Genomic DNA, 19,334 nt, shown 5'->3' with positions numbered 1-19,334 from the left:
GAAAAAAATCTTCCCTCTGCGAAGTTTAGAAAAGCTTGCCATATGCTCTGATGCGCTGTCATCATATTGCACGTTTATTTCTGCAGTCTCAAACTTGCTTACTGTGTAACAAGTAAGCTTTACACAGAGCTATTATTGAAGAGTGTTCAGAAGCTTGAAGTGATATTAGAACACAGCAGCTTTCACTGAAGGAGGCATACTGCCAATACCACATAGTGGCATAGCATCTGCTTTAGTGATAGGACACCTGCATTGAATGCAGAAGGTCTGAGGCTCAGTCCCTGTCATCTCCAGGTAGGGTTGAAAATGTCCCCTGACTGAAAGATCCTAAACACTGCAAGTCATTGTAATCAATACTGAGATACATGGATGAGTTGTCTGATTCAGCATAAGGCAGCTTCCCACATAACACCACTTCTAAAGGACTGGGAAAGGATCTGAAGCTGGTCTGTCAATGGGTCTGGTGCCTGAAGTCAGCTCCCCGTAGAGCACGCCCTTGGGAATCCTGAGACAGGAGTGCGAACATGCTGGGAATGTGGGCTTGGGAGACCACATCTTTGTTCCGTCCTGAGATTCTGTCCTGCCATGTGATACCCAAAATCTTCCTGATGCAGTGCATGTGAGGGTGTTGAGGCATCGCTCCTGCAGGTTGTAAGTTGCCCACAACTCACTTCCATAAAGCAGTGTGCTCAACACACCATCCTGGTAGACCTTCATCTTGGTATGGAATGTTAGCATCACATTCTCACATACCCTTTTGAAGAGATGAGCCATTGCCTTAGCTGCCTTGCCAATATGCTAGCCAAGTTCAGCAGCGATGGAAAGATTGCTGGTTATGGTGGAACTCAGGCCAACAAAATCACCTACCACCTCAAGCATGTGGTGAGCATTGCTAATGTGTCGAGTACGGGTGATGTTCTGACCCAAAATGTTGGTCATCGTCAGGCTGATGGTAAGGCTGAACTCCTATTAGACCATTAATACAGTATATGCTAAATATAATATAGTACAGTGGTACCTTGGCTGTCAAACTTAATCTGTTCCAGGAGTCCGTTCGACTTCTGAAACCATTCAAAAACCAAGCTGCGACTTCTGATTGGCTGCAGGAGCTTCCTGCACTCGATCGGAAGCCGCACCAGACATTCAGCTTCCGAAAAATGTTCACAAACAGGAACACTCACTTGCGGCGTTCAGAAGCCAATTTGTTCGGGAGCCAAGCCGTTTGAGTATCAAGGTATATGGTAAATGGCATTTCCATGTGTTCTGGTTTCTGCCACGGTGTTCCATTGTGCCAGAAGTGGTTTAGTCATGCTGACCACATGACCCGGAAAACTATCTGTGGACAAATGCCGGCTCCCTCGGCCTGAATAGCAAGATGAGCACCGCACCCCATAGTCGCCTTAAACATCTGGACTTAACCATTCAGGGATTCTTTACCTTTCCTTATATGCTATTATTATTACTACTACTACTGTCATTATAATTATTTAACTATTTTAAAATATCATTTAAACATAGCTCTCTGGTGGTTCTATTTTATGACCACAATACAGAAAAAATAAAATTAATATCAAATAACAAATCCCTCAGACATGATGATGAATGTACAAGTTGAATTTCAGGGAGACATACCGGTAACAATTTTTAATTACACTACTAAAAGACGCAATTGGGAAATGTGACATCAGAAATGTAGTTCTGTCTTCAAAAACTCAAGCTTCTTAGATATGCAGACCCGAAGATTTTGCTCTGAATGGTGCAGTTTACATCTAGTTGCAGAACGTCTACAGTTGTCATCTATAAATTCTCTTGATCTTGTGACCATAAAGATTATTAAGGAAGCTTAGACTCTGCCACAGATGATATCATTTAATCCAGCGCAAGGGATCAATGTGCCCATATATTTATATGGCATTTGAACATTATTGCACTGCAGGGGACAGTTACTGTGATCCTGGCTTCTGTTAACCAACAGTTTAGGAACTAGTACAGTACTTGAAATTAGCTCCAAGCTATACTTTTACCAGGCTTCTTCTGATTCTAAACTAATATCAGTTCTTTCTAGTCCATTGGCTTAAAGCCTTTCAGTACATGAAGGATTCATGGATGATCGCCTTGTATTTCCCTAACCGAGGGGACCAAACTGCAGATAATTGAATGTTGTCTGGTATGAACAGTAAATTCGCACAATCAGTCCAAGGCTTCTTTCCTCATCAGAGACAGACAGACAGAAAGACAGACAAAGAGCTGCATAAATTTTTGTTTTTCCCTTTGCTTATAATTGATCCTCTCTATTTATGTGCCACTTTTCTTCTCCCCATACTAGCTCAAGATGGAACCTGGATCCACAAAAGTAGATAAGCTTTTTGCTCATGGAATGTATGGATTATAACCAAGTAAGTCATATTCAGAGTATATATAATTATCCCTGTCACCATGGCTCTGTAAAGCAACATGGCAGTACCAAGAATGAATGAGCAGAGAGGTTAAAATGGCTCCCTCTTTGTTATCTTTCCGACAGCAGGCTAAGAACTTCCTGTTCAGAGAGGCTTTTGGAAACAGGCACAGATGATGCTATCAGGCTGTTGTCGGGACAAATTGCATTCTAATTGCTGGTTTCAACTATGTTGTGATGTTGTTGTTTTAATTATTGCTTATAACTAGTTTATTTTTATTCTTCTGTATTCTATAATTGGTCTTTTAAATGTTGGAAGTTGCCTTGAATCCTGACTTGGGAGAAATGCAGGATATAAATATATTAAATAAGTAAAATAAATAATTACAAATAAATGAACTGAAAGCAAACTAGTCCAGGTAAACAGCAAGAGAAGTACTAGGTTTTGGTTTTGGTTTAAGTTTTATGAAAGAGCAATATTGATTACTTTTAAAAGATTTTAGAAAGCTGCAAAAAGTGGCTATGGTAGTATGGGCTGGGTATAAGTTTAATAATAATAATAATAATAATAATAATAATAATAATAATAATATTTTTTAAAAGTAATGAATATGCCAGCTAAATGTCTCCAAGATCACAGATCCACAACTGGGGTACTGATACAGAAAAGGCCCTGTTGTCTAGAAGAAGGGATGGGAACATCTGTCAATTTTGGTTCTCTAGGTTTCTCATTTATCCAATCTTAAATTCAGTTCTTCACATTTTGCAGAAAATTTTGTTTTTGTGGTGTGGTTTTTTTTAAAAAAAAATATTGAATGAAAATTCATCAGCAAGCAAATTTCTCCTAATAAACACATTTTTATATGCAGTTTTGACTCATTTACATATTTCTGCAAGAGTTTCTCTTGATACAATGCATCGTGGACTCCCATTTGGACTACGTCATTCAGTCTCATATTGCATATGTCAAAATAAACCCAAGGATTTCTCCAAATGCATTGATAAAATGCATATATATCTCTTTCATAATAAGAATCCTTTCAGCTTATTGCCAGTTTGAGGTTTTTCCTTTTTCTCATGGTGCATGTTTAAAAAGAAGCCTGCTTCCTAACCCAGGATAACTGAAACCACCACCAACCACATATAAATACACGCACTCTCGAGTAAGCTCCTGAATACCAATTTATCACCACTTGAGTACTTTGAAGTGGGCTACACATTATAGTCTCCACAGGAATTGACAACCCCGTGACCAGGTTTCCACAAACAAGCCATAATGCTGAGCAGCATGAGTCATAGTGTGAATTATGACAGTACGTTTCCCTACAAGGGATAACACAGAGTCGGGGGTAGAGAAGTTCATTCTGTGCTGGTTCCACAGAGAGCATTAAAGCAGACTGTTAGCCAAGCACTTCATGTCCTGATGGTTCCAGTCCTACTTTGATAGTCATTTCCATTAGTCAGTTTGCTTTTACCTTTGAACAGTCAGAAGAAAAATGACTAAGACCATGGCAGGAATTACCACCTTTGCACACATGCACAAGTCTGTGAACCATCACAATTTCTACAGCCTCCTTTCTATGACCTCTGTGACAGGCAATTTGTAATAGGAACAGAAAAGGATTAATAATTAATACCAGCACCGATGTCTGAAACAGCTCCATGAGGCTGCCTTTCGAAGTATATTTTATTAATGAGCATTAAAAACAATTGCTCTCTTAGTGCGGCAGCCAGCCCAGATGGAGGACGAAGAAAGGAGGATGGCAGGGAGGTGGCGGTGGGATGGGGGTGGGGGACGTGCAACTTTCTCCAAGCTGCTTTTGAAGAAGAGCTGCTCTCACCCACCACCCGTCAAAAGTGCAAGAATAAAAAGGCAAAGGCTGTGATCTAGAGTCATACACGACGGAGAACCCTAACGGATCGGTCCTATGTGTTGTTTTCTCATAAGCGACCAAGTTCTGAATGTGTTTAGAATTGCAGTCTCAAGCTTCCACAGTGGGGGATGCCCAATTTGATAGATGAGGCTGTCTGGCTGGATTGCTGCCGATGGCTTGGATCAGACGCCCCCCCCCTGCCATGAACACAATAGCCTTCTATTCAAGGAAGAGCTCTACACACTGATGTGTCCTCTAAGTAGAACAGGTCCGTCCATGAGCAAAGCTCTCCTTTCATGAACAGTGCCTTGTTCTGTTCATGGAACGGAGACTCAGTACCCAGTGTCTGCAGTAGCACTATTTGACTTCCCTGGCTGCATAGGTGTAGATATGCTTATACTGTACTTCTCTGGTGTAGGAAAGAATGTGGTTGCATAAATTTCTTCTATCTCTTCCATCTCTGTGTTTGTGTGCATGCATGATTTTGGATTTTATTATTTTATTATTGCTTTCACTATGCGTGGGCACACATACACCTGTGCCTAAAGGACAGCTACATATTTTAGGTGCAAGCAACAATGGCATGCCAAATGTGTGGAGGTGTATATTCTTGTTAATGCAACTAAATGTCAGTAAGGTAATTACCATGTGTGACATTTCTGTGACTCTGCTGGACATCATTATACTTTTGTGATTACTTCATTTTCCAACCTAGAACGGGGTGAGGAGCAGGTATCTTACCAATAGCAACCTGACCATGAAAAAATGCCTCCCAGGGGGGTGGGCTGAGGGAATAGCAACAGCTCTATTAAGCAAAACCTAATTGTGTTCATCTTTCTTGACCTTTCCCTCGATTGTAGATAATTGTTGTGTGTTGCAAGGACCAGTATATCTGTCTCATTATTGCTGTTTACTGGGGAAAGATATTGGAATTCAGCATGAAAAGGGAAAGATGAGCAAGTTCAATCATTTCATAGCAAATTTCATTGATGTTTTAATTGCCTAATACATTGTTTGCAAAAATAAAATTGATGAAGAAATAAAATATCCATGCAACTTACATGCAAACTGGAGTTTTGCTTTCCTGCTCAGAATTGTTCCAAACGAATTTGTGACCAAACACTGGTATGTTCCAATATCCTGTTTTTTATGTGGGTTATTGATTGCCAAGCTGCCTCCAAGCAGCCTGTAGTGATAACTCATGGTGAGATCAATATCTGTGCCATTTTGCTTCCACCTTTGAGGGAAAAAAAATCAAATTATACTTATAATTAACGGAGGCTATTCAGGTTTCTTTTTTAAATAGTGTGCTGTAGCTTACCTGCAACAATAAAACCATGGTTAAAATATTAGAATATCATACCATATTTCACAGCAGGCTGGTTTTTATATCTATCTTGTAAATTCCCCTGTAAATTTTACCGTTTGAAAAATCCTCTCTATTTAATGGTGTTTCCTAGGCAAGCATCCAAATGTCTACAAAAAATAATTATAACTTATTCATACATATGAAGTTTTACATTCAAATGCAATAGGAGGATGACACGACTACATCCTTTTCTTACTATAAAAGGTACCTAGAAATATTTTACAGTCTTTGCTAGTGATGTAATAAATTTGCTTATAGCAATGATTTCAGAGATATAAATCAGAACAAATTATACTTCAAAGGGCAAGAAGAAAGCAGAGAAGGAATGTTTTTATACCACTAGTTTGAGATTGATAATGTAATAATGATAACACTGTTATTTTAAAACATGATTTGTCTCTTTTAGCCCGTTAGAGAGAAAATGAATCGTGTCTGCAACATATCACAGCTATTTACAAATGCCAAAATAAATTGTGTTTCATAGATAATCATATTTTACACAAGAACAAAAATGTCCTGTGGATTAACCATTTGTTGTAGCAAAACAGAATTCTCATCACTTATGTAAAATCACATTCCTGGCACCGCTGACATTCACAGACACAATCCTTCAAACAACTGTGCATGGCCAGTATCGCTTCTGACCTGGGTATTATTATTTCTGATCATCCTGGGGTCTTCCAACACTATACCAGAAACCACCTCAGCTAGCTCGGTCAGCAACAGAGTTCTCCGCTGAGCCACAGAGTGGTTGATAGAACAACTGTTTCCTTAATCTAGTCCAACATCAAGTGCAGACCTGCTAAACCCAGCCCAATATCTGGTAGTGGCTACCATTTCTGGTAGTGGAAATGGTGCTTCTATGGACAATAGCAACAACCCACCACACTTGACTCCCTGTTCTAGTCAGGTGCTGCACAGAATACCTGGATGGGTACAGCTGATGGACACCCGGTTTGCCCACCCAAGTCTTGGTAATACACATCAGGTCAGCCCCTTCATCCACAACCAAGTCATGGATGAGAATGATCTCATTACGGACTGACCTGGCATTCAATCCCAAACCAAAGGGATCAACAGGTAAGATACCAGAAACCTCTGGGAGAGTAGGAGGGCTGAAATGGGGATAGGGATCAAATATCTAAGTCTCTGCCCCAGATGGAGGTCAGCCACTCCACTCCAAGTATACTTTCCTCTTCCTACCACCACTGAAACTGGGGCATCATCTTTACAACTCCTTGCTACCTGTCCTCCCTGCTAGTATCATAATCCAATGCCACACTATACAAGACAGAGATTAGGGCCAGACATAATTACAAAGAGCCCAGGAATAGGTGCATCCCTAGCTTCTATAGACTGTTAATGATAACCACACAAATTCTTCCCCATCTCAACCAACTCTCACAGGCACACAGAACTGTAGCCTTCTAGAAATGGTAGCTAAATGACCTGTCAAAAAATGTAAGGGAGATCAGTTCCCTCCTCCAACTCTTCCATGTAACTGGAGCCCTGCTCTATTGCAGGTTGAAGCGGCATGGTTGGCCACCTGCTGAGAGGCCCCCACTACAGCAAGAAGCTCGCTGATGTTTCTCCTTTTCTGTCAGTGGCGAAAAAGAGACGAGGAGAGGTACACTAAATAAGTCTTTCCGAATTCCCCTCCTAAAACCTTGGAATGCCAATGGATGTCTGTAGCCTGGTTGTATTAGTTCTGCCATCACTTGTGTTTTTTACTGGATTTATTCCACTAGAAACAAACCTGAATTAAACATTCGCTCCTCACCAGTTTTGTATCTTAGAATGCATTGTTGTCCACAAACATCACTCATGAAGGAAATGGTCTGAGCTGGTCAACAGCGAGTACAAAATTGCTGGGATATACGGTATGACCTCATAAAAACCACCACTCTCTAATCTACTGTGAAACTGGAAACCCCTACTGAATTATGAATGTTGAAACATCAAGCAGTCATGAGGTATCTACAGCACATCAGTACAGTGGTACCTCAGGATACAAACACTTTGGGTTACAAACACTTTGGGTTACAGACTCTGCTAACCCGGAAGCACTACCTCAGGTTAAGAACTTTACCTCAGGATGAGAACAGAAATCGTGCGGTGGTGGGAGGCCCCATTAGCTAAAGTGGTACCTCAGGTTAAGAATGGTTTCAGGTTAAGAACGGACCTCCGGAACAAATTAAGTTCTTAACCAGAGGTACCACTGTATTGTAATAGTTGGCTGAGATCATTTTGACTCCTCTCCCCATTTATTTCAATATATATGCAATTTACATGCCCTGGACCCAAAACTTCTCAGTTTTCTAGCTCTGGATGTACTGGTGTTTAATTTGCCAGCTCACTTTAATTTCAGAATCAATCACTGAAATAACTGCTGTCATCATTACATGGGCTCCCAATTAAGGTCTATAATTGTTTCTCAACACAGATGCAAAGTTGTTGGCTTATTCGCGGCAAATGAATTTTTCACAGTGTCCCCCATAATCATTCTAATCACACAGTATGATTATTATTAAACTGTGCATATAGATCAGGGAAGGAGCTCCTGGTTAGGGCCTTTTCTTAATTAATATGTTTCAATCAATGAAGGAAAGCTATTAATGGATGCCTATGATTGCCAGGTGAGGTTTAATCATATCATGCATACTCCGGTGAATTACTTAAGATTAAAAACAAAACAAGAAGTGGAAACGATTTCAGTTAATTCTTAGCTCAAGAGTAATTCAGTAGAGTTTAATGATTTTAGACATGATTTTTAAATCCTAATGTATAGCTTTCAAACTGTAGCTTTAGAAAAAACATAAACCAGACATGAGGCAACTGGATGCTTTGAACAATTAGAGGGACATTGGCCTAAACCTAGCAGAAAGTCCAGTTTGCTCAAGTTTATAATACAATTTAAAATTAGACAATAAACAATGTGCAGTTTTATTGGAAAGAAATGTTTAAAACTGACATTAGATGTACATGTGAGAAGTTTTAGAATTTTTCAGAACTGATCATTGAGAAATGGTTGAATACTAAATACATATGAAATTCTTCTGGGTTAACTTTTAAAAAATGTGGCATCAGAACAATGAATTTTTTTTGAGAATTCTACTAACTTCTACCAAAAGCAAAGCAAAAAAAAATGAAAACAATTTCAGAGCATCTAAATGGAGTGTTCTAATAGTTCCGATACAACAAGACTGGTTTAATGCAGTTTGATATCTTGCCACGATGTGCAAATTAACAGACATGGTACACTTAAGGAAAGGTAAACAAAGAACAATTTGAGAACCTTATCATCTCCCTTTATTAAATATATGAAACAAGAACATCAACTAGTATAATTAAAACCCTTTTCATTATTATTATGATGAATAATTTATGGTATAGAAACAATATTATATGAAACAATATTATATATATATATATATATATATATATATATATATATATATATATATGAAGATATATTTACATTTTAATACATTGCATTAAAGTTACGCATTTAAGGCTTGATGATTTAGAAATCAATTATACATTTGATGAATATTCGAGTTGAATATGGATTGTGTCATTTTTGGTCTTTGTATTGGTCTTTGTATTGGTCTTCGGCTGATCGCCGAAGAATTGATGCTTTTGAATTATGGTGCTGGAAGAGACTCTTGAGAGTCTCATGGACTGCAAGAAGATCAAACCTATCCATTCTTAAGGAAATCAGCCCTGGAAGGATAGATCGTGAAGCTGAGGCTCCAATACTTTGGCCACCTCATGAGAAGAGAAGAATCCTTGGAAAAGACCCTGATGTTGGGAAAGATTGAGGGCACTAGGAGAAGGGGACGACAGAGGACAAGATGGTTGGACAGTGTTCTCGAAGCTACGAACATGAGTTTGACCAAACTGCGGGAGGCAGTGCAAGACAGGAGTGCCTGGCGTGCTATGGTCCATGGGGTCACGAAGAGTCGGACACGACTAAACGACTAAACAACAACAAAATGTTTATAATCAAACCTTTTTAAAAACTATTATTATCATGGATACATTCTCTTTTAATAAACCGTTCTGACTCATCTTGATTCTATTGGTGTTCCTCATTTCGGTCATAGAATCCTGAAGTCCTACCAATTTCAGTTTCAAATCCATAGACATGGTTGGTTTAAGCTATGTTTAAAAGATATGCTAAGAGGAATGTTTACTTTCCCCAGAAATTATTGTTTATTACAAGTGGGCCCCAACAACAACATGGAACGATGAACCCCTCAGTGTGTTAGGTGTTGTTTTTTCTACCTGAGCTTCTGACTATTGGGGCTGATAAAACACAAGTTAATAGCACAGATAGGAGTTCCTCCTCTAACTTGGGTCTTACTTCATGAGCCAATTTTATTTTTTACTTTTTGAACTTTTAAAGGTGTCACCAGAAAGCATGAGATGCATGGAGCCGACTGCCTGATATTGCAGGGCAGCTGTAGGCTGCTCGCTCTCAGCATTTATTCAACCTGCAATAGGTATGTAAGAGTGGACTGCACTGCCAGGTTGTTGTATATTGCTCTCTCAGCCCAACCGGCAACTGGGGTGTGGGGTAGCCTAAAACCAAAACATACAATTGCACTGTTGTAGTTTTCCTGCTTCTGTTGAGATTCCAATGCTGCTTGACAACACTGCAGGGTTGTCACAAACCACTCAGAGCCTGACCTTCAGCATTCAGTGTGAACTACAAAGCAGGGCTCTCACTCAGGACCACAGGCAATTCCAATGCATAACGTGGAGAATGAACTTCATTGTCGTGAAATTTGTGCCAATATGTTTGGTGATGGGTTTTGTGTGCATGTATGTGTTCTAAAATAAAATCTTATTACAAAATAATTTCAGAAATAGACTGGAAAGAGAAGTTGCTGAATTGCAACTTATTACCAAGCTTAAAACCATGGAGAGAACCTGGTCTGAATAGAGACATCAGATTCTTATCTCATTATACATGATAAAGCTATTTTTAGCCATCTCACCCCTTGCTTTTTCCTGTAAGACCAATTGCAGTCATTGACAATCGTCAACAGCTTTACCACACCTATCAGCCAATCACCCATTCCCACCACCCTTCTGAGTAATACCCCTCCCACCCTCTCACTATATATAAGGGTCTGGTGACTTCTGTTTCAGTGTATCTGAAGAAGTGTGCATGCACACGAAAGCTCATACCAATGACAAACTTAGTTGGTCTCTAAGGTGCTTCGGGGTCACGAAGAGTCGGACACGACTAAACGACTAAACAACAACCAGGTGCTACTGGAAGGATTTTTTTTATTTTGTGTTCTAAAATGTTTTACACTAAACAATGTTTCACACTGATTATGAAAGAACAAGAATTCCCAGTGCTTTTTTCTGGGGGGACATAGCGGGACGCATATCCCTAAACATTTTGTGAATCTAAGTTTGGCCTCATTGAGGGGCAATATTTCAATGAGTAGGAAAATGAGAGTACTCCTAAACATTTTTTAGAAAAAAAGCACTGCTGTTACCTCTTGGTTTGTTTGTTTATTGTGGGTAGGTGTAGAGTACTCAGCTACATTAAAGTTTTGTTTTTTTTTCTATTGATTTCTATATCTATACAAGTCCTCACGGTTCTATTCCAGGAGAAATTTAAAATAGCTCATCAGTGCAAACCTGGAAATGACCTATTGAGACAATGAGATGGCTATTTCTGTACCTTTTTCATCTCCTTATGTCTCATATCTGCTTTGCACGCTGAAGGTGCAAAGTTCAGTCCCCAGCATCTTATATTGGGACTGGTGAGGTTGCAGTACTAGAGGAAATTCCTTGCATTAGGGTTTTCTTTTTGAGGATGCCAGTTCCTCTCCCTTGTGCATGGCTATCGCAAGTTTAGCTACAAAATGGTGGACTTTCCACTGAAGTTTAAATATGGAATATAAAATGTATATACCACCAACACTGTGCATGGTGCTCTACATAGTACAAGAAGACACATCCTTGCCCAGAGAAGCTTGCAATCTAAAGTTTAAAGCAGGTGAAAACATAGCAGAGGATGGGTACCAATAACAAGGTCCTAAGATCTTTCCAGGCAACTGCCTCAGTGCAGCATTTCATAGCACAAAATTGAAATAGCTTTAAAATCACTCTGATGAGAGATGCTCAGCTTGTTAAACTGAATGGATGGTTGGTACTGAAGAATGAATTGTAGTTTATGCAGTCTGCTCACAAAAATTTATTATTTTTAGTGATGGATGAGATGAATTGCCTCCCGCTAGATTCAGAATTGGACTTGGGGGCAGGGTGTTTCCTCAAAAAAACTGGAAATAGACAGATTCTCTTTAGCCAAATATCAAATTTTGAAACCCTGCCCCATTTCTGATAATGTTACCAGGTGCATGAAGGAATCAAAACACACATCTATCGCCCCCTATATGTTTCCCCAATTCCCAGTGAACCCTTAAATCAGAATTGGGGGACCTGTGACCCTCCAGATTGTTGCTGGGTTCCCACTCATATCAACCCTTAGCTAACTTGGGCCCTGGTCAGGGATGATGGGAGATGTAGTCCAGCAAATTCTGGATGGCCATAGGTCCTCCTTCCCTGCCTTAAACCCTTTCCTAATACCTTTTCCTTACACAGTTACCTGAGGGCGGCAGAAGGGCAGTAAAAAAAAGTATCTCTGGATGCCTTCATGCAAGGCTTCTTTAATTCATTTACACCTAGAAAGCTGCAAACAGGAGTGTGCCCATGGCACTACTAGATAATAATAATGGTTACAAAATCATTTTACAGGGTGCCTAGATCTGCACCATGCACCTTGCCATCATGACTACTGCCCCACTCCACCATCAGATGAGTTTGGGGCTGAGGGAATGGGGTGGCAGGACAAGGAGGGAAGGCTGGCTGGCTTGAGGTGGATGAGGTGACTTAGGCTAAGCAGACACTATACGTTTAAAGTACATGAATTCCCTAAAGATACCTGGGAATGATAGTTCACCCTGCACAGCGCCAAGCTCCCAGCATACTTAACAGTTCCCAGGATTCTTGGGTTGTTTTTTTTGGGGGGGGGGGTCGTGTGATTTATATGTATGGCGTATACATGGCCATTTTGAATCTCAATATGAAACAGGTCCAGACTGAGAAGAAGGGGAACTTTCTTTATGTGTCAGTTGCAAGGGTCAGTAAAACACAATTAAACTCAAATCATTAAAACTATTTAAAAACATACCAAAATAAACCCCAATACAGCATGAGAGTACTGCCATAAAGAGAGTCATACGTTAAGTCAATATCCCTGAAATGTCTGCTTGACTAAGCATGCCAGTTGCACTTCAGGCTGAGTACCTCAACTATGTGATCCCTGCTTTTTGCCCTTTTGTTTGTAGCACAGAAGAAATTCACCACAATAATAATTTCTCCAATTCATGGGTGGTGTGGGCATGTGGATTCATACACCCAAAGTGGAAGGAAATTAGTTGTTTTTGCATGCAGCAAAACTTGTGGCCGGGGCGGAAGTGGGAGAGTTCTTTGAAAATTGTAGCACCATTTTCTTCCCTTCAAAATGCTCTCTGCACCCAAATCCCATTTGTACAATAGAAAAAAAGACTTCAACCAGCTAAGTTGACCTCTAATTGTCTTTGGTATGTAGTGAAACAGCAATCTATTAACTTAACAGGATGCAGATTGCACCCATAAAGGCCAAGTTTGACTGAGAACTTTTTTTTTTGCAGAGTTCTCATATGTAATAATATCTACCGTACTTTATGCTTATAGTTTGTCTTCTGTTTTGTTTTCATTCTAGTCAGCCCTTTTATTCTGTAGTTTGTGTACAATGCAGGATTTAATGATTCATTTTTATTTATTCTCTCTGTGCTCACTTCAGTGCCATATTTTTTTTTGTAGTAAGGTCGTTAAGCATTATGGGTTTTTGAAATGAAGTTACAAAAAAAATTATTGTTGCAGTCAATAGGCTTTCCTTAAATGTATAGTATCACCACAGAAAACAAACTTTCATCCTCACTCTGCAAAAACACAGTGGGATGGAACCTCCCAATACAATACGATTTCTGCATATTCTGAGTGATTCTACTGCATGTATTTTAACCCAGTAGTGCTAGGAGGTTTTTGCTTTTCCCTCCAAAGTCAGATCCAATTGCTGCACTGCTAAACTCCTGCACCAGCTGGAAATGAGCACAGCTGAGTCAGAGGTGAAATCAGGTAGTGATGGGTGAAGCTGATGGATACCTAAGCTTCTTCAGCATATAGTGAGGCAGACAGGCTGAGAGAAAAAGTCAGCAGCAGTAGCAGCGATGGTTCCAGAGGGAGGCTTCACCTTTCTCTTTGCCTCAATGTCACAAGCAATGGCAGAGGGCCTTCTCAGTAGTCATGCCTGCTCTGTGGAACTCCCTCCCGTCAGAAGTCAAGGAAATAAACAACCAGCTAATCTTTAGAAGACATCTGAAGGCAGCCCTGTATAGGAAGTTTTTAATGTTTGATGGTTTAATTGGTTGGAAGCCTCCCAGAGCGGCTGGGGCAACCAATTCAGATAGGCAGGCATATAAAATAATAATAATAATAATAATAATAATAATAATAATAATAATAGCAGCATGTGAGGCAGTAGGGAGGGATTGAATAGTTGGGTAAAGCTGGGAGTGAGGAAACCACATAGAATAAGAAGAGTTTGGATTTGATATCCCGCTTTATCACTACCCTAAGGAGTCTCAAAGCGGCTAACAATCTCCTTTCCCTTCCTCCCCACAACAAACACTCTGTGAGGTGAGTGGGGCTGAGAGACTTCAGAGAAGTGTGACTAGCCCAAGGTCATCCAGCAGCTGCATGTGGAGGAGCGGGGACGTGAACCTGGTTCCCCAGATTACGAGTCCACTGCTCCTAACCACTATACCACATTGGCTCTCTCACACTGGCAATTTAACATAGCTTTGATAAAGTGTTTTGAGGTGGTGGGGCAACTTAGTTAATATTCTCTGGCTTTTGGCAAGGGTCCTAACAGAAAGGTTCCAGGCTTCCTTGCTAAGGGAATAAGGCATTCACCAGCTTTCCCCTGAAGTAAAGACAGCGGGTTTGGGACTCTGAAGGAACCCTGTAGGGCTGGTGCCACTGCTGCCCTGCTCCCCCAATCAATGCCCAGCCCAAACTGAGTGCCAGGCAGGATTCAGGCAGTGCTCTAGGAACACAGAGTTCTGAAACTGAAAGGAACAGGAGGTGGTACAGCCTTGTCATTAGCAGCAAGGCCCAGCCTTTTTCTGGTAATCTCCTACTGTGACACAGTGGGGCAGGCTCAGATCTACCTAGGTCTTCTGCAGTGGAGTGTTGGGAGTCAGAAAAAGCAGCGCCACATCCTTGAGCCCGCCAGATGGGTCAGTGGCTCTGTAGGTTCATCTTGTGGCAGTTCATCTGGACCTGGGTCTGCATTCTCTTCCCCTTCAGACTCCTGGCCCCTGAGATCTGCTACATTTCTTTTTGGAATTGTTTTCTAACCAGGTTATGGGTTTGGGCTGGGGACCTGGCATCTAAGCCGCCCAGAGTGGCTGGGGAAACGCAGCCAGATGGGTGGGGTATAAATAATAAATTTATTATTATTATTATTATTATTATTATTATTATTTTAAAAGATAGTCCAAAACTTTCCCTTCATTTTTCCATGAAGGTGTGTCTCCCCTCCCCCTGCATTGCTCGAAGAAAACAAACAAACCCTAAAGCCACATCCCATAAACCCTGTATTTCACATCTTGACTTATTTGACTCATAGCCAATTATGCCTGCACTTAAGTTTTAAAGTAAGTTTTTGTTATTTTTGTGGAACACCAAAATGGAATTTAAAATAACCTTTGAAAACTTTGGTTAATGTTGTAAATGGGCTTTGTCATTATCACTTCACTACTGTTAAATGAACATATCAAATTATGCATTTCTACAGAGAGCGAAATGAAGCTAAAGAGTAAGAGATGTGAGAGAAGGAATGGGGATGATGCATAGAGAGTTTTTGCATGGAGAATTTATGACAGGAATTCCCTGTTCCCATCACAAATGCCTATTGTGATTAAAACTAAGCGGTTCAACCCTCTTTCTTTTTTGTCTGTCACCACATCAATGTTCATTTCTTACATTTTTGCTGCTGAGTCTTCATTTGAAAAATTGTAGAGTGGAGTGATATTCCATTAACCTCTTCTCAAAGCCATTCAAAATGGAAACAGTTGCAAAACAAAAACAAAAACCTTACCTGTAGATTGGCAAAGGATGTCCTTTAGCCGTACAGTTCAAAATTACTTCTGGATCTTCAGAGCTCACTGAGTAAATGACATCAATTGGCTCTTGAACAAAAATAGGTCCATGCAAAGTTTCTTCATCTGTGAGATGAAACAACAATTGAAAATTAATATTCTTTTTCCAGTTAAACCCCAATTAATGTGGATTCTGTGTTACACCCTTGAGTTCCACTGGCCACTTTTTACCAAGGAAATACTTCCTGCAGAAAGTCTCCCCTCGTTGCTTTTGATGCACACATTGGGGTGGGGCAAAAAGAAATGAATCTTCAACAGCATACAAGCAATTGCCTCATTTTATTATCACAACAGCCCTGTGAGATGTTAGGCTGAAAGATCAAGTACAAGTTGCTTTATGACAGTCAATGACCAATCACAAGATAAAAAACAACAACCCAAGTTTCTAAATCCACTGACTGCACTTTTCTGGTTGAAAGATCATAACTAGCTTCAATACCATGGATTTGGTGAGGTGCACAGCTGAGAAAGCATTTCAATTCTCCCACACTCTGTTCCCAGACCAGGGGTAGGAAATCTTAAGCTAGTTTGAATGTGACCCTCCAAACCACTCTGTTTGGCCCTTAGCGTTTTTCCCATGTCACACATCCCTACTGACCCCCCTTGAGTTTTTGCCTGGCTGAAATGTCCTTGAGTTTTCATCATGCTTTTTCCTTTCCTGGATGAAACATAGAGAGGAGTAAAAGTTATATTAATTGCTCCACCTACTTTTCCTCTGAACCAACCCACCACTGCTATGTGACCCCTGGAAAGTTGCCCCAAAGGGAATGTTGCCCTCTGGATGAAAAAAAAAACTCTACCCATGCTCTAGTGCAGGCATCCCCAAACTGCAGCCCTCCAGATGTTTTGGCCTACAACTCCCATGATCCCTAGCTAACAGGACCAGTGGTCAGGGATGATGGGAATTGTAGTCCAAAATATCTGGAGGGCTGAAGTTTGGGGATGCTTGCTCTAGTGTCTTTCAATATGCCACCAAAAAAAGCATGAATAGGTTGGTATGCTTGGAGCAGAATGGGGATAGATTTACATCTCCTATTTGGATAGTATGAGAAATCTGTGCCCCCCCCCGTATTATTGGACCCCAGCTGCCGTCAGCCCCAGCCAGCATGGTCAATGGTTGGCAAGATGGTCCAACATAATCTGGAGAGCCAAAAGTGCCCAACCCTTGCTGTATGAACAAGTTCTCTTTACAGCTGAGCAGAAGTCCAGGCAGGCAGGCAGTGCAAGTCTGAACACGATTCAAATATCCAACATTCATGTGCCCTTAATACCCAGCCATCACCTCCCTGCTTTTATAACCAAGGTTTTATAAATATATGGCACTCAATGCCCTTTATTTCAAAATCTTACATGGGGAAATTGCCTCCAGCCTATCCTAGATAGTCTGCTGGCAATTTCCTCTTCCCACACAGCAGCAAACATTTCATGTCTGATTGATAATAACACCTCATTTCTTGAAGATTTGTGGGGCTTATTTACATAATGAAGGTGAGGAAAGGCCCTTGTTTGTATCCCTGCTTCATACAGATGGCTCTTACCTCCACCTTGCCCGTATCTTGCTCGAGCAGAGAGATCCTTGAGCAAGTCCCGGAAAGCAAGGCATGGGGCTCGCTCTGTCAAAATGAGATTGATAGAACCAGCCAATCAGGCAATTATGCCAGCGTAGATTGTCATGACCTTAAAATCCCATGTTAGCAAGCATCCAATTGTGTTTCCTGCATGCATATTTTGAATTCTATAATCCACACTATAATATAAAATGTTCAAAAACCAAGCAACCTTTTGTTGTTGTTTTCCTGGGTTCATGGAATTTGCAATTTACTCTCTCTATATTTAAAGCAGAACTTACTAATTACATAGGACTTACTCCTAAGAATGTAGGAAGACTACAGTCTGACCGTAGGAGCTTTGGAAGCCATGGTGTTCCACCCTTGCTCAATGAATAATCCACAGAGCAGGTTGCAGCATCCCTGAGTGATACCAATCCAACCTCTGCTTAAATACCACTAGCGAAGGAAAGCCCAACACAGTTCCACTGCTCTAGTTACAGGTAGGTAGCGGTGTTGGTCTGCCATAGTTGAAACAAAATTAAAATACTGTATATTCCTGCATATAAGACTACTTTTTAACCCAGGAAAATCTTCTCAAAAGTCGGGGGTCGTCTCATACGCCGGGTCGTATTTCTTATACGACGAGTATATCCCAAACTCTATATTTTAACTGGAAAAGTTGGGGGTCGTCTTATACGCCCATTCGTTTTATACACCGGAATATACGGTATTCCTTCTAGTAGCACCTTAGAGACCAACTAAGTTTGTCATTGGTATGAGCACACAAAAGGAATATTTTTATTTAGTTCCACTGCTGAAATGCTTCTCCTAAAGCTTAGTCAAAATCTAATTCCTTGCAATTGTGTTTATTGTATGCTTATTCAGGAGTAAATTCCATTGTGCTCACCTATTTACAAATTCTAAAGACCCAGAGTCATAGCTGCCAAGTTATCCCTTTTTTTAAGGGATTTTCCCTTATGCTGAATAGGCTTCCTCGCGAGAAAAGGGAAAACTTGGCAGCTATGCCCAGAGTTCCTCATCTCTCAAAGATTTCTTTCTACCATACTAAGAACCAAGATTATGGCCACTGGTCCCCTCACCTCCTGGCAAATAGAATATTTTTTTCTACCATACATGGCATCACCTCCTGGCAAATAGAAGGGGGAGAAATGGAGACAGTGAGAGATTTTACTTTCTTGGGCTCCTTGATCACTGCAGATGGTGACAGCAGTCACGAAATTAAAAGACGCCTGCTCCTTGGGAGAAAAGCAATGACAAACCTAGACAGCATCTTAAAAAGCAGAGACATCACCTTGTCAACAATGGTCCGTCCGTATAGTTAAAGCTATGGTTTTCCCAATAGTGATATATGGAAGTGAGAGCTGGACCATAAAGACGGCTGATCACCAAAGAATTTATGCTTTTGAATTATGGTGCTGGAGGAGACTCTTGAGAGTCCCATGGACTGCAAGAAGATCAAACCTATCCATTCTGAAGGAAATCAGCCCTGAGTGCTCACTGGAAGGACAGATCGTGAAGCTGAGGCTCCAATACTTTGGCCACCTCATGAGAAGAGAAGACTCCCTGGAAAAGACCCTGATGTTGGGAAAGATTGAGGGCACAAGGAGAAGGGGATGACAGAGGATGAGATGGTTGGATAGTGTTCTCGAAGCTACGAACATGAGTCTGACCAAACTGCAGGTGGCAGTGGAAGACAGGAGTGCCTGGCGTGCTCTGGTCCATGGGGTCACGAAGAGTCAGACACAACAACAACAAGAACCACATTCTGCACCCCCAATTTGCCGCATGGGAAGTCTAACAGCAATAACTAGGACTTGCCACTTAATCTGTCCA

General features: G+C 40.8%; 1 protein-coding gene across 1 annotated transcript in view; it reads right to left on the bottom strand.

The window, feature by feature from the left end:
• Nucleotides 1–19,334, bottom strand: part of CNTN6 (contactin 6) — a 163,356-nt gene that overhangs the window by 108,602 nt on the left and 35,420 nt on the right. The window contains exons 2-3 of the mRNA XM_035108102.2: nucleotides 15,870–15,996; nucleotides 5,331–5,506 (exon numbers count right to left, since the gene is read on the bottom strand). Coding sequence (XP_034963993.2) covers nucleotides 5,331–5,506; nucleotides 15,870–15,996 — 303 coding nt within the window. The remainder of the gene's footprint in view (nucleotides 1–5,330; nucleotides 5,507–15,869; nucleotides 15,997–19,334) is intronic.

The sequence above is a fragment of the Zootoca vivipara genome, chromosome 2 (assembly GCF_963506605.1).
Source record: "Zootoca vivipara chromosome 2, rZooViv1.1, whole genome shotgun sequence".
Classification (NCBI taxonomy): Eukaryota; Metazoa; Chordata; class Lepidosauria; order Squamata; family Lacertidae; genus Zootoca; species Zootoca vivipara.
This window is presented reverse-complemented; position numbering and strand designations above follow the sequence as displayed.